Below are 12996 nucleotides of genomic sequence, written 5' to 3'. Positions count from 1 at the left end.
AGCGGCCACTGCACTCCAGTAGGGGCGGCAGAGTGAGACTCCAACTCAAAATGAAAAAAAAAAAAAAAAAGTCCTCCAATATTTGCCAATCACAACTGAGACAAAATCCACACTCCTTACTAAAGGCCTTCCTGAACTGCTTCCTGTTGCTTTACTCTCAGCCGTTCACAATTTTTCTCTCTCTATGGCATTCCTCTTTCTTTCACAAACATACCAAATTTATTATAACATCAGGGTTTTGCAGGGAGGGGGTTGAGTTGGAGTCTCACTCTGTCGCCCAGGCTGGAGTGTAGCGGCAAGCTCATGGCCACCCCAGTGTCCACCTGCTGGGCTCCGGCTATCCTTCTGCCTCAGCCTTCCAAGTAGCCGGAACTACAGGCACACACTACTAACCCGGCTAATCTTGCCAACTTGCCCGGGCTGGTCTCAAACTGGTCAGATCAGGCAGTCCCCTCACCTCAGCCTCCCAAAGTGCTGGAATTACAGGCTTGAGCTACCATACCTGGCCAAAATCAGGGTTTTTCTATTTGCTTTTTTTTTTTTCCTCCTGGAGCATTTCTCACCAGATCTTCCATAAAGCCTTTCCTGATCATCATTTAGATCTTAGGGTAAATTATATCCACCTAAAGTGCCTAATTACCAGCCTTCTCCGCCATGCATTTTCTCCATCACATCAATATAAAATATTTTTGTTTCAAATGTATTTATTTTGCTCAAGAAGTTGACTGCAAGCTCTCTGAGAGCAGGTTACCTCAAGAGCTGTGTCCTACAATAGAGCCAGCAAGACCGGGCCCAGTGGCTCAGCCGATAATCCCAGTACTTTGGGAGGCCAAAGTGAGAGGATTGCCTGAGCCCAGGGTTTCAAGACCAGCCTGGGCAACTTGGTGAGACCTCATCTCTGCAATAAATCACAAAAACTAGCCGGGTGTGATGGTGTGGGTCTGTAGTTCCAATTACTTGGAAGGCTGAGGCTGAAGGATCGCCTAAGCCCAGCAGGTGGAGGCTGTGGTGGCCATGAGCGTGCCACTGTACTCCAGCCTGGGTGACAAGAGTGAGAATCCAACTCAAAAAAAAAAAAAAATAGAGCCAGTCACATTATAAGAGTATCAGTAAATATTCATTCATTGTAGAAGGAATATATTATAAAAGTTATATTTTAAAAATTACTGTGTGGTTTAATCTGTTTTTCTAAGCCTTATTTTCAAATAGTGAATGAATTAAGTATTAAATTTTGCATGGCCTTTAATGTTGAAATATTGAGGCACACAGTCCTTTGAAATTATATTCCATGCCTATGGAATTGCTACACTGTACTATACAAATAAGTTTATAAAGCTTCATTGTAATCACATATTGACAGAGAGTGTAAAGTATGCTCCTACAACTTTTTGCCTTCCTTGATTCTCAGAATACATTTTCCACAGAGCAGAGGGTGCTAAATTGTGACATTTAAATTTCTAACTTAAAATATCATAATGAAATTTTACTTAAATGCAGAGAGAGACTTAGGAAAGGAATACACCATGGACTAAAACTCCAGGCAAATGAATATCTGGAACATAAGTAGAAGAAATGACATGCTTTCACTTCTGTGTCAGGATTTCTCAAGAGTAGCACTGTGATATTTTGGACTGGGCAATTGTTTTCAGAAAGCTATTCTAGGCATTTTAGGATATTTTAGCAGTAACCCTGGCCTCTAGCTACCAGATACCTCCCCTCCAGCTATAGCTAATGAGAAATATTTAGTAAGCTGTGACAAAAATATCTTTAGACCTTGATAAACATCCCTTGGGGAGACAGGGCAAAACCATCCCCAGTTCTATACATATAAGATATGCCATTTGTTAGAATTCCAGAATTATCATTTTTTACAGGGTGCTTTAGTCCTAGAAGTGCTGGCTCAGAGTCTTATTTTCAACCCAACGTCATGTCTCCTTCCCATGAAGGCATACCAGAATCCTTATGTGGGTGACTCTAGATTAGTGTGTCCAACCTTTTGGCTTCCCTGGACCACGTCAAGTAAACTTTTGGTTTCCCTGGCTGGGCTGCATCAAGTAAAGAGGAATTATCTTGGGCTGCATATAAATTATATAGTAGTGTATAGTATAGATTATATAATATAGTTAGTGTATAGTATAGTGTAATAAGATTTCTTTTATTTTTTATATTTTTATTTTAAAGTTAAAAAGTGAGAACAATATAGAACTGTGGGAAATTTATATACCTTGGTTTTTATAACAATAATTTATCAGTATCTGGGTTGATGGAAGTGGTTGCAATTCTTAGTGAGTTTTCAAGGTGCTCACCAGAAATGTTTGTTTGAATATTACTCTTTAAGTGCTTCTTAACTGAAAACAGCTGCTCACAAATGTCTATGCTGTCAAAAGCAATGTCATGAATAAGGCATGATTGTGAACTTCAAAAATGGAATTATGCATGAGGTCACAAAGAAAATAAATGCTAAAAAACACATGATCTTAAATGATTTTGTGGAGCCACATTACTAGATGTCCTGGGCCGCATGCTGTCTGTGTGCCATGGGTTGGACATGCCTGCGCTAGATCATGGTTGACTTACTTTCACTTTCTCAGGTACTAAAGCAAATTTTCCTTTTTTGAACAATAAGGGTAGGGCTATTCACAAACCACCAGCCTCAAAATAGAAGTGGATATGAAACCACAGGTATTTCATTGACAAATCTCTGAAAGATAAAAGCATACCTTGAGTTTTACAGATACAAAATTTCTTTTTTTGAGTCAGGATGTCATTCTGTCATCCAGGCTTGAGTGCAGTGACATGAACACAGCTCACTGCAGCCTCGACTTCCTGGACTCAGGAGCTCCTTCCACTTTAGCCTCCAGAATAGGTGGGACTGCAGGCTTGTGCCAGCACACCTAGCTAATTTTTTTGAATTTTTGTAGAGACAGGGTCTTGCTGTGTTTCTCAGGCTGTTCTTGAACTCTTGGACTCAAGCAATCCTCCTACCTTGACCTCCCATGAAGGCATGCCAGAATTCCAAAGTGCTGTGGTAACAGGCACAAGCCACCTTACCTGGCCAGGATTTCTGAGCTGAAAAGTCAGTTTTTAGCAAGTTGGGGTAACCCTAAAAGCGCTAATGACTTCCTTTTTTTTTTCTTTTTTTTTTTTTTCACAGTTACAAATTATTTAACTTGCTCTTGTTTCAGGACCTCCAGGACATACTGGCTACCCTGGGCCCCAGCCTGGCTATCCAGTCCCACCGGCCGGCTATTCACCTGCTGGCCCACCTGGCTTTCCTGTCCAAAATCAGCCAGGAGGAGCAGCAGGCATACCATGGATGCCAGCACCACCACCTCCATTAAACTGTCCACCTGGATTGGAATATTTAAGTCAGGTAATTTTAAATACATAAAATACCCATTTAAAAAACTTTGCAGCTGGGCTCGGTGGCTCAGCCTGTAATCCCGCGCCTTGGGAGGCTGAGGTGAGTGGATTGCCTGAGCCCGCGGATTCGAGACTTGCCTGGGCAACTTGGCGAGAACTCATCTCTACAATAAATCAAAATGAGCCGGGCATGGTAGCGCGCGCCTGTAGTTCCAGCTACTTGGAAGGCTGAGGCGGAAAGATCACCGGAGCCCGGCAGGTGGAGGCTGCACTCCAGTCTGGGCCGGGAACAGCGGCTACACTCCATTCTGGGCGACAGAGTGAGACTCCAACTCAAAAAAAAAAAAAAAAATGCCTTCATTTGATGTATACTTACCACTTAATTTTCTTTTTCCTGATAGATAGATCAGTTACTGGTTCATCAGCAAATTGAACTTCTGGAAGGTATGTGTTCATTGTGTTCATCATATTTCTAGATAGTGAAAAGGTTTATACAGACAAGGCACGTCAACCTCCACAAATATAACTCTCTTTTGTGGAACAGTTAAACCTGGTTATTTACAATACTGAAATAGTAAACATCAGCAATTCATTTCTAAAAACATGGGAGTCAAAAGATAACATATTATTATGCTGGGCATCTGCCGTCATGATGCAGACACTAACTTAGATGGAAGTTAATCAAAACTTACTTTTGGCTGGGCACAGCGGCTCATGCCTGTAATCCCACCGCTTTGAGAGGACTGCTTGAGTCCAGGATTTCACAACCAGCTTTGGCAGCATAGTAAGATCACATCTCTACCAAAAAAAAAAAAAAAAATGAGCCAGGCATGGTGGCACATGCCTGTAGTCCCAGGCACTTGGGTTGCTGGGGCAGAAGGATCTCCTGAACCCAGGAGGTCGAAGCTGTGGTAAGCCATGGTTGTGCCACCACACTCCAGGCTGGGGGACAGAGTGAGTTGCCAACTCAAAAAACAAACAAAAAAAAATTGTTTTTGCTCCTCTCTCTCTTTACATATCACTTTAAGTAATTCTGTCACTTTACCTGACTTCTGCTACTTCAGCTATTTTCTCCCTAATAGTGATCACCTTGAGAGTGGCACAGAGCTTTTCCAAAGCAAGTGAATTTTTTGAATTTGCATGAGAATGTTCTGGAAAATTATCGTTTATGCCCACCATTTCTCTTAGGAGTCCAGATGAACACTATACAACTTTTGTATACCAGTTTGGATGCAGGGGCACTGCAGCGTTAGAGGATGCTGACCAGTAGGGCTTAATTATTGCCTTTCTAGAAGACCACTCCTGCTTCAGCTGAATGGACCTGACGTTTCCTTGGGTTCAGTGTTCTCTGGATGAAACAGTAAATGTTTCAGGATGGCTGCCAGAGGAGTGAGACCCTGGGTGGATTTATAAAACATAGTGCATAATATCTTCTTTCTAGATATAAAGAGTGTAGTGAAAACTCTGTTAAATCCATCTTTACCTGTCTCCAAATTTGTTTTCCACTGATGGAAATTAGAGCATGAATTGTACAGAGGAATGGCTTTGGCTAAAATATATAGTTATCACCTATTACATTTAAAGTATTTATAATGTACATTATTAGGTATTTGCAATGTTCTTAAATTTTTTTTAGTTTCTCTAAGCAAATGCCTCTTTGATAATTTGTATTCTGAATTTTGCAGATGTTTATGTTATGTATGGTATATATTATTTAGGTTATAAAATCCCAAAAGACAGATACCATACATTACAGAGCACATCCTTTATATTTTTTTAGATTTATCATGAAACATAAAGTTCCAAATTACTAGTTTTTAATTCTGAGATTTTGTTTTGGGGTTTTTTTTGAGTTGGAGTCTCACTTTGTCACCTAGACTGAAGTACAGTGGCCACTCCCACCCACCGCAGCCTCGACCTGCTGGGCTCCGGCGATCCTTCCGCCTCAGCCTTTCAAGTAGCTGGAACTACATGTGCGCGCTACCACACCCGGTTAATTTTTTGATTTATTGTAGAGATGAGGTCTCGCCAAGTTGCCCAGGCGGGTCTCAAACCCGCAGGCTCAGGCAATCCACTCACCTTGGCCTCCCAAAGGTGCGGGATTACAGGCTGAGCCACCGAGCCCCGCCTGAGATTTTTCTTAAAGAGATGCCTTTTTTACTTTCTTTTTCTTCCAAATTGAAATTCTATTGTTTTCTTATTTTATGAGTTGAATAAAGAAGGTGAAGATCACTCTGTTTTTTAGCATCTGAGTATATAACAAGCACGTATATTTTTCCTCAGTTTAAAAACACAATAGATGGCTGGGCTTGGTGACTCATGCCTATAATCCCAGTAATTTGGGAGGCTGAGGTGAAATGATAGCCTGAGTCCACGGGTTCGTGATCAACCCAGGCAACTTGGCAAGACTTCATCTACAGTAAGTCAAAAAATTAGATGGGTGTGGTAGTGCATGCCTGTAGTTCCAGCTACTTGGAAGGCTGAGGCAAAAGGATCGCCAGAGCACAAGTTGAGGCTGCATTGACCGTGAGCGTGCCACTGCACTCCAGCCTGGACAACAGAGTGTGACTCTGACTCAAAATATAAAACAAAAAACACAATAGACAATAAAGAATTGTAAATAATTCCTTTGTTTTTATTTTTCAAGTAACTTGAAAGACATTTAAAGATCATGTACGCCCATGTTGTTTTACAAAAATAAGCTGGAGATTTTTTAGATTAAGCTACTTAATGAAGCTCTTAATTAAATAAGAAATACCTTCTCAAAATCAGTTTAATTTTTTCTCACCAAACATTTGACTGTGGCAGATGTTGAAGTCAAAGGTGGTTCCTATAAATGCAAAAATTCAGGGCCTGAGTTCTACCAAAGACATTTAAGGGAGTTCATGGTGATATGACTTGTGAAGGACATCTCTTCCCAACTAAAAGTGTTTCCACATAGACATTATAGACTGATTTTTGCCTCCTTTTTTTTAAATCACTCATTTTGGTGAGCCTTCTGACATCTATGACCATGTTATTGAGGGCTATGGGCAAGAGGGAACATTCGTTGCTCCTTTCTAGCTTTAAATGGGAAGAGGTTTCCAATGTGTGACTCAATATGGAAATCCCATTGATAAGTTACCATGTGGGTGTCAGCATTTAGCATCCCTCTGTTTCCTCCATGAAGACATTAGCCCATTTAAGGTTGAGTTCACTTAAGATGCCGTGGTTTTAGATATTCCATGAGTTGAAGCCTGATTGACAAGCACCCTTTGTCCTTGTCTAATACCCATCTCTCACTTCCAAACAACTGCTGTTGAGGCCGTGGTTTAGATATTCCACGGGTTGAAGCCTGATTGACAAGCACCCTTTGTCCTTGTCTAATACCCATCTCTCACTTCCAAACAACTGCTGATGAGCTAAATAGGGGTGCCATGAACTCAATGTGATGTTCTAATTCACCTTCCATTCTCCCTTCTTTTTTATTTTATTTTATTTTTTTGAGATAGAGTCTCACTCTGTTGCCCAGACTGGAATGCAGTGGCCACTCCCGGCCACTGCAGCCTCGACCCATTGGGCTGCGGCGATCCTTCCGCCTCAGCCTTCCGAGTAGCCGGAATTACAGGTGTGCACTACCACGCCCGGCTGGTTTTTTTTTGATTTATTGTAGAGATGAGGTCTTGCCAAGTTGCCCAGGCGGGTCACGAACCCGCGGGCTCAGGCAATCCACTCACCTCAGCCTCCCAAGGTGCGGGATTACAGGCTGAGCCACTGAGCCCAGCTCAAGTATGACTTCTAAAGCAAAATCTTTAATAAAATATTTCATAATGTATAAACAGCAATCATTTTATATTTCCTTCCATAATGCATGAAAAACATACTGAATAAGTGGACATTTTACCCATACACTCAGCACCATTGTGTCCATCTTCAGCATTGCCCCAAACTCAAAGGTAAAGTCTCTCTTTTTGCAGGATTGTATGGATTAGGAAGATCTGATTTGTTTTCTTTTCCTTGTTTCACATAATGATTCTTAATTTTTCCATACATGAATAGTCTCTTTCTCCTTTTCTTTTGCCATTTTTCTCAGTCTGTGTCATTTATACACACATTTTCTTTTCCATCTACTTAGTCTACACGGAGCATCATCTAAAACCGGTATACCTAGATGTTATAATATTAATGTCTTAGGTAGATTCTGTATTTTTTAACATAAAGGTAATTATGATTTCCTCTTATGTTTTTAGTCTTAACAGGTTTTGAAACTAATAACAAATATGAAATTAAGAACAGCCTCGGACAGAGGGTTTACTTTGCAGCAGAAGATAATGATTTCTGTACCCGAAATTGCTGTGGGCCAGCTAGACCTTTTACCATGAAGATTCTTGATAATATGGGTCGAGAAGTCATGACACTGAGTAGACCTCTAAGATGTAGTAGCTGTTGTTGCCCCTGCTGTCTTCAGGAGGTCTGTGAGCAATTACCAGAGCACTTTTTAAAGTAGTTCAGCAAGAATTTTTAACCTTTCATTGAACCTAGACATTATGATTATTATTACATTTACATGTATTCTTTTGCCTTTTCAGATAGAAATTCAAGCTCCTCCTGGTATACCAGTAGGTTATGTTTCTCAGACATGGCACCCATGTCTGCCAAAGTTTACAATTCAAAATGAGAAAAGAGAGGATGTACTTAAAATTAGTGGTCCGTGTATCGTGTGCAGCTGTTGTTCTGATGTTGATTTTGAGGTAAGAGATATCATAATGTTTACAGGATTCATTTCACAGGATGTTATGAATATATTTAAAAAGTATTGTGACCAGGCATGGTAGCTCATGCCTGCAACGCCAGCATTTTGGTAGGCAGAAGCAAAAGGATTGCCTAAGCCTGGGGGTTCGAGACCAGCCTGGGCAACTTGGTGAGACCTCATCTCTACAATAAATCAAAAAATCAGCTGGACGTGGTGGCGCGCACCTATAGTTCCAGCTACCTGAAAGGCTGAGGTGGAAGGATCGCCTGAGCCCAGGAGGTCGAGGCTGCTGCGACTACGAGTGTGCCACTGCACTCCAGCCTGAATAACTGAGTGAGACTCCAACTCAAAAAAAGAAACTATTGTGTACTGTTATCTCAAGAGGAAGATAATATCCTATATTTAACTTTGGTCAGAGTGGTGTTGTCATACTAACTAAAGATCAGAGTTGATTATAGTAAATAGAAAAAAAAAGAAATAGGGCTGTGTAGTCAAATACACAAAACATTTAAACATGGTAGTTTCTATATGATGGTGTCGTATATTACCTACTTTAAATAGAGCATTAACCTTGTCATCTAAGTTTGATTATCAAATCATATGGCTCCTTCCTTAATCTGAATACAGGCTGCCAATGCTCTAGGCCATGTTCAGAAGGTCTGACATCTTTGAGTTTCTATAAAAAGCCCAGTTATGCAAAGATAGTTTTTGAGAAAGTTGATATAATAGGTACTACCCAGCTGCACTTCTTGTAGTCTTATGCTTATATTAGATTAGGTCATTGGGAGCCACAACATATTCATATATTAACTACATGATAGAGTTTAATTACAGCAGTTCCCCAACAGATGCCCTAACCTTACAACCCAAATTTTTTTAGCTGCAAGTATTTAGGATCAAGAGATTTTATAACTTAATCCTGATTTCTTGCTTCTCCTGGAAAATCAGAAAATCAAATAAACTGGGCCCACCTTTCCACAGAAGGGGCAAAAATTGGCTGAAGTTGAGGAGGGTTGCCCTCTTTTTTTTTTTTTTGAGTTGGAATCTCACTCTGTCACCCAGACTCGACCTGCTGGGCTCCGGCAATCCTTCCGCCACAGCCTTCCAAGTAACCGGAATTACAGGCATGTGCTACCATGCCCGGCTGAATTTTTTGATTTATTGTAGAGATGAGGTCTCACCAAGTTGCCCAGGCAGGTCTCGAACCTGCTGGCTCAGGCAATCCACTCACCTCGGCCTCCCAAAGTGCTGGGATTACAGGCTGAGCCACCGAGCCTGGCCGGGCTGCCCTCTTATAATAAGACATTGGAAGTCTTCATGTGTCCACCATTTTGTTAAGTGGATGCCAGTGTAATCCATTGATATTATCTCCCTGCCTTATTTAATCATATGATTTCCAATTTCTCTTATACCCTACCTATATAAAAATGAGCCCTTCTCTTCATTGTCTTTATAATCTAATGACAAAGATGGACAACTCTAAGAAAAACACATGATACAGACATTTTCAAAAGGCTCTTGTAAAGGATTTGTTTAGTATATGTATGTGTGTGTAATCTGTATGTGTAAAGATTTTCTATAGAGGCATGTATGCTGATAGCTCTCCATGTAAGGGATGAAATACCTATCATAAATCCACTGCCCCTTGAAAGTAACTGCCCCTTCAAGGAACAATATGAACAGAAGTTCAACTGGCATAGATTTTATTCTTAGGAAATGACTTAAAACACTGGAGAGAATTATGCAATGTTTATATTTGATGCTAAGAAATTTAGGTTTCACCTAGCAACCTTTCTTGATGAATGACTTAAGGCATCCATTGCATGTAATAAATTAACCTTTCTTCTTTTCATCTAGAATGATATCTGGGCACTACTTGGAAGGAATTGAGAAATAATCACTTGAATCATTTTCTGTAGAGTTGATAATGAAAAGTTTGACACCTGACAGTAGGATTTATCAGTATGAGGGACCACCGAGGAGTATAGGCTTTACCAGGGTGTCACTGGGCATGAAAATTTGAAGTAAAAAAAGAGGTAAAAGCAGGAACAGGAGTCATTCTAAAGAAAGTAATAGTTCAAGAGACATTTTATAGGTGTACTGATTCATAGGTGGAACTGATTCATGGGTTTGATGTCAGGTGAAAATGAAAGAAAATTTGGAGATGGTTCTGTTATCTTACGACTCTGATGTCACAAGTTCAAGAAGCTGAACAAGTAATGATACCACTACCAAATTAAGAATATTGGAAGAGGAACATTTGATTTGTGGGAAGCTAATGATTTGTATTTGGGTCATGTTGAATTTTAGTTATGTAGAGGAAAAGAAGGAGAATTTTCAGCATACGGGTAGTAGTTGAATCTGTAAGGAGATTTTTTTCCAATGATGAGTAGGAGAAAACCAAGTTGACCTTCTATCTAATATAGATGATAACAAAATCTGTGTTTTCTTCTAGGGCTCTTGGTGGGGGAAAAAATGTGGCCACATGAAACTGACACAGCAATTCAGTCCTGTCTATGAGTTTAAAGTCTGAATTCATGCCACTATTGTGATTCAGGAATCGCAAAACATAAAAATTGATTCTGAATGGTGATATAGATGGCAGTGTCAGTGCAAAAGAGATTAATCACCAAGGGTACCCTGTATTCCTGCACAAAAATCCTGTCTTCACATGAGAGGATTTTAAAATTACATACAGTTTGAATAGCCCTTTTCTGAAATGCTTGGGGCCAGAAGTGTTTCTAATTTTAGATTGCTTTAGATTTTGAAAACTTTGTATCATACTTACTGGTTGAGCATCCCAAATCTGAAATCTGAAATGCTCCAAAGAGCGTTTTCTTTGGGCCTCATATCAGCATTCAAAAAATTTTAGATTTTGGAGAATTTTAGATTTCAGATTTTCTGATCAGGGAAGCCCAACCTATAAAATTTTAGAAACTAATCCACCAACCAAAGTCAACAGATGCTGCATATAATAGAACAATCTGAGACCAATTATAAAAGAAATACCAAAATAAACATTAAAGATACAAAAGAAGTGGGGGGAAAGGCCATAAGGGAAAAATAAGACTATAAATAAAGGACAGGAACATTTGAAGACAAGCCAAATAGACCTTTAAAAAATAAGAAACAATCATTGATAAAACTTCATTGAAAATAATGAACTGAGCCGGCTGGGTGGCTCAGTCTGTAATACCAGCGCTTTGGGAGGCTGAGGTGAGTGGATTGCCTGAACCTGCAGGTTCAATACCCGCCTGGGCAACTTGGCAAAACCTCATCTCTACAATAAACAAAATTTTAAAAAAATTAGCCAGGCGTGGTAGCGCCCGCCTGTAGTTCCGGCTACTTGGAAGGCTAAGGCAGAAGGATCGCCGGAGTGGAGCAGGTTGAGGCTGCAGTGGCTGGGAGCGGCCACTTTACTCCAGTCTGGGCAGCAGAGTGAGACTCCAACTCAAAAAAAAAGAAAGTGCAGATAGTTTTAGGTAAGAAAAAGCAAGCCGGGCTCGGTGGCTCAGCCTGTAATCCCGCGCCTTTGGGAGGCTGAGGTGAGTGGACTGCCTGACCCCACGGGTTCGAGACCCGCCTGGGCAACTTGACGAGACCTCATCTCTGCAACAAATCAAAAATGAGCCGGGCGTGGTAGCGCGCGCCTGTGGTTCCAGTTATTTGGAAGGCTGAGGCAGAAGGATCGCCGGAGCCCAGCAGGTCGAGGCTGCGGTGGCCGGGAGCAGCCACTGCACTCCAGTCTGGGCAGCAGAGTAAGACTCCAACTCAAAAAAAAAAAAAAAAAAGCAGTGACACCCAGATACAACTTAGGTTAACTGTGAACTTCAAACAATAAAGAAAATTTAAAAGTAGCAAAAGGGAGAGAGGAGAAAGGAGGTTGTCTTTACTTTAACATGCGATTTTCTGACTATTAGGGAGTTAGAACATTCTGCTCTACGTTTACTAGCTAGTTGTGTTTGCTATTTTTGCATTCCATTGCTTTTTAATCTATTGGATTGTTTACTTTTTTCTTCTCATTTTGTTCAAGCAATTTGTGTACTGGAGATACTCACCTTGCATCTTTCTCTGATATATAAATATTTTCTCATATTGCCCATATAAAAATTTTTAATTTTATATGGTCAACTAGAGCCCATAATTTTTTACTGACCCTTGACCTATATCTTTATTAGTATTTGATGCTTAACTTTCTAAAAAACAGAATATCATAAGGATCAAAGAGTATAAAAACTGGAGCCAAGTTCTTAGGTTTAAAAAACATTCCCACAAGATCTTATCTGGGGGACTTTGAACAAATTATTACACTTCTCTTTGCTTTACTTTTTTCACATAAAAATTGGTATAATAATAATACATAACTTGCAAGTTTGCTATGATGATTAAATTACATAATAATTGCAGTCTATATGCCTTGTACATACTAAATTAATACAAAGGTGTCATTAGTAAAGAAAGTGTCTTAATAGTAACCATTTATACAATCATATGTTGCACTTATTATAATATATTCCTTTGACACATACCTAGATTCTATGTGCTCTGATAAAAATGTCAGGGTTTTTTGGCATTTATAGTTACACTGTGAGATGAGTTTATGAGGTTTTTCACAATTTTTTTTAACCAATTATTGGTATTAAATGTATTATGTATTATTTGCATAATACCAATTGATTGCTTCCAAAGGTTGAAATTTTATTATAGTGGTTTTTTGTTCTTTTTTTTCTTTAATTTTAAAGATGTGGGAACTCAAAAAAAAAAAAAAGCAACAAATGTTCATTATGCAGATACCCTTGTTAATAAGTTGTGCCCCTTTCTTCCCCAGCAGAATCCCACTACTGCCAATCCCCTCACCCCCACCCCCAGCAGTTTCCCACTACTGACAATCCTTTTTTTTT

General features: G+C 39.9%; 1 protein-coding gene across 2 annotated transcripts in view; it reads left to right on the top strand.

Annotated features, from left to right (window-relative positions):
- Positions 1-12996, top strand: part of LOC103269101 (phospholipid scramblase 1) — a 21725-nt gene that overhangs the window by 3016 nt on the left and 5713 nt on the right. Inside the window, exons 1-4 of one of the 2 annotated variants that reach the window (XM_021716890.1) lie at positions 3191-3373; positions 3765-3807; positions 7593-7813; positions 7932-8093. In XM_021716890.1, coding sequence (XP_021572565.1) covers positions 3317-3373; positions 3765-3807; positions 7593-7813; positions 7932-8093 — 483 coding nt within the window. In that variant the 5' untranslated portion in view covers positions 3191-3316. Of the gene's footprint in view, positions 1-3190; positions 3374-3764; positions 3808-7592; positions 7814-7931; positions 8094-12996 lie in introns of those variants that run through there. The other variant, XM_021716891.1, reaches the window with a different exon arrangement.

Source organism: Carlito syrichta, unplaced genomic scaffold (assembly GCF_000164805.1).
Source record: "Carlito syrichta isolate Samal-C Ts95f unplaced genomic scaffold, Tarsius_syrichta-2.0.1 Scaffold309086, whole genome shotgun sequence".
Taxonomy (NCBI): Eukaryota; Metazoa; Chordata; class Mammalia; order Primates; family Tarsiidae; genus Carlito; species Carlito syrichta.
This window is presented reverse-complemented; position numbering and strand designations above follow the sequence as displayed.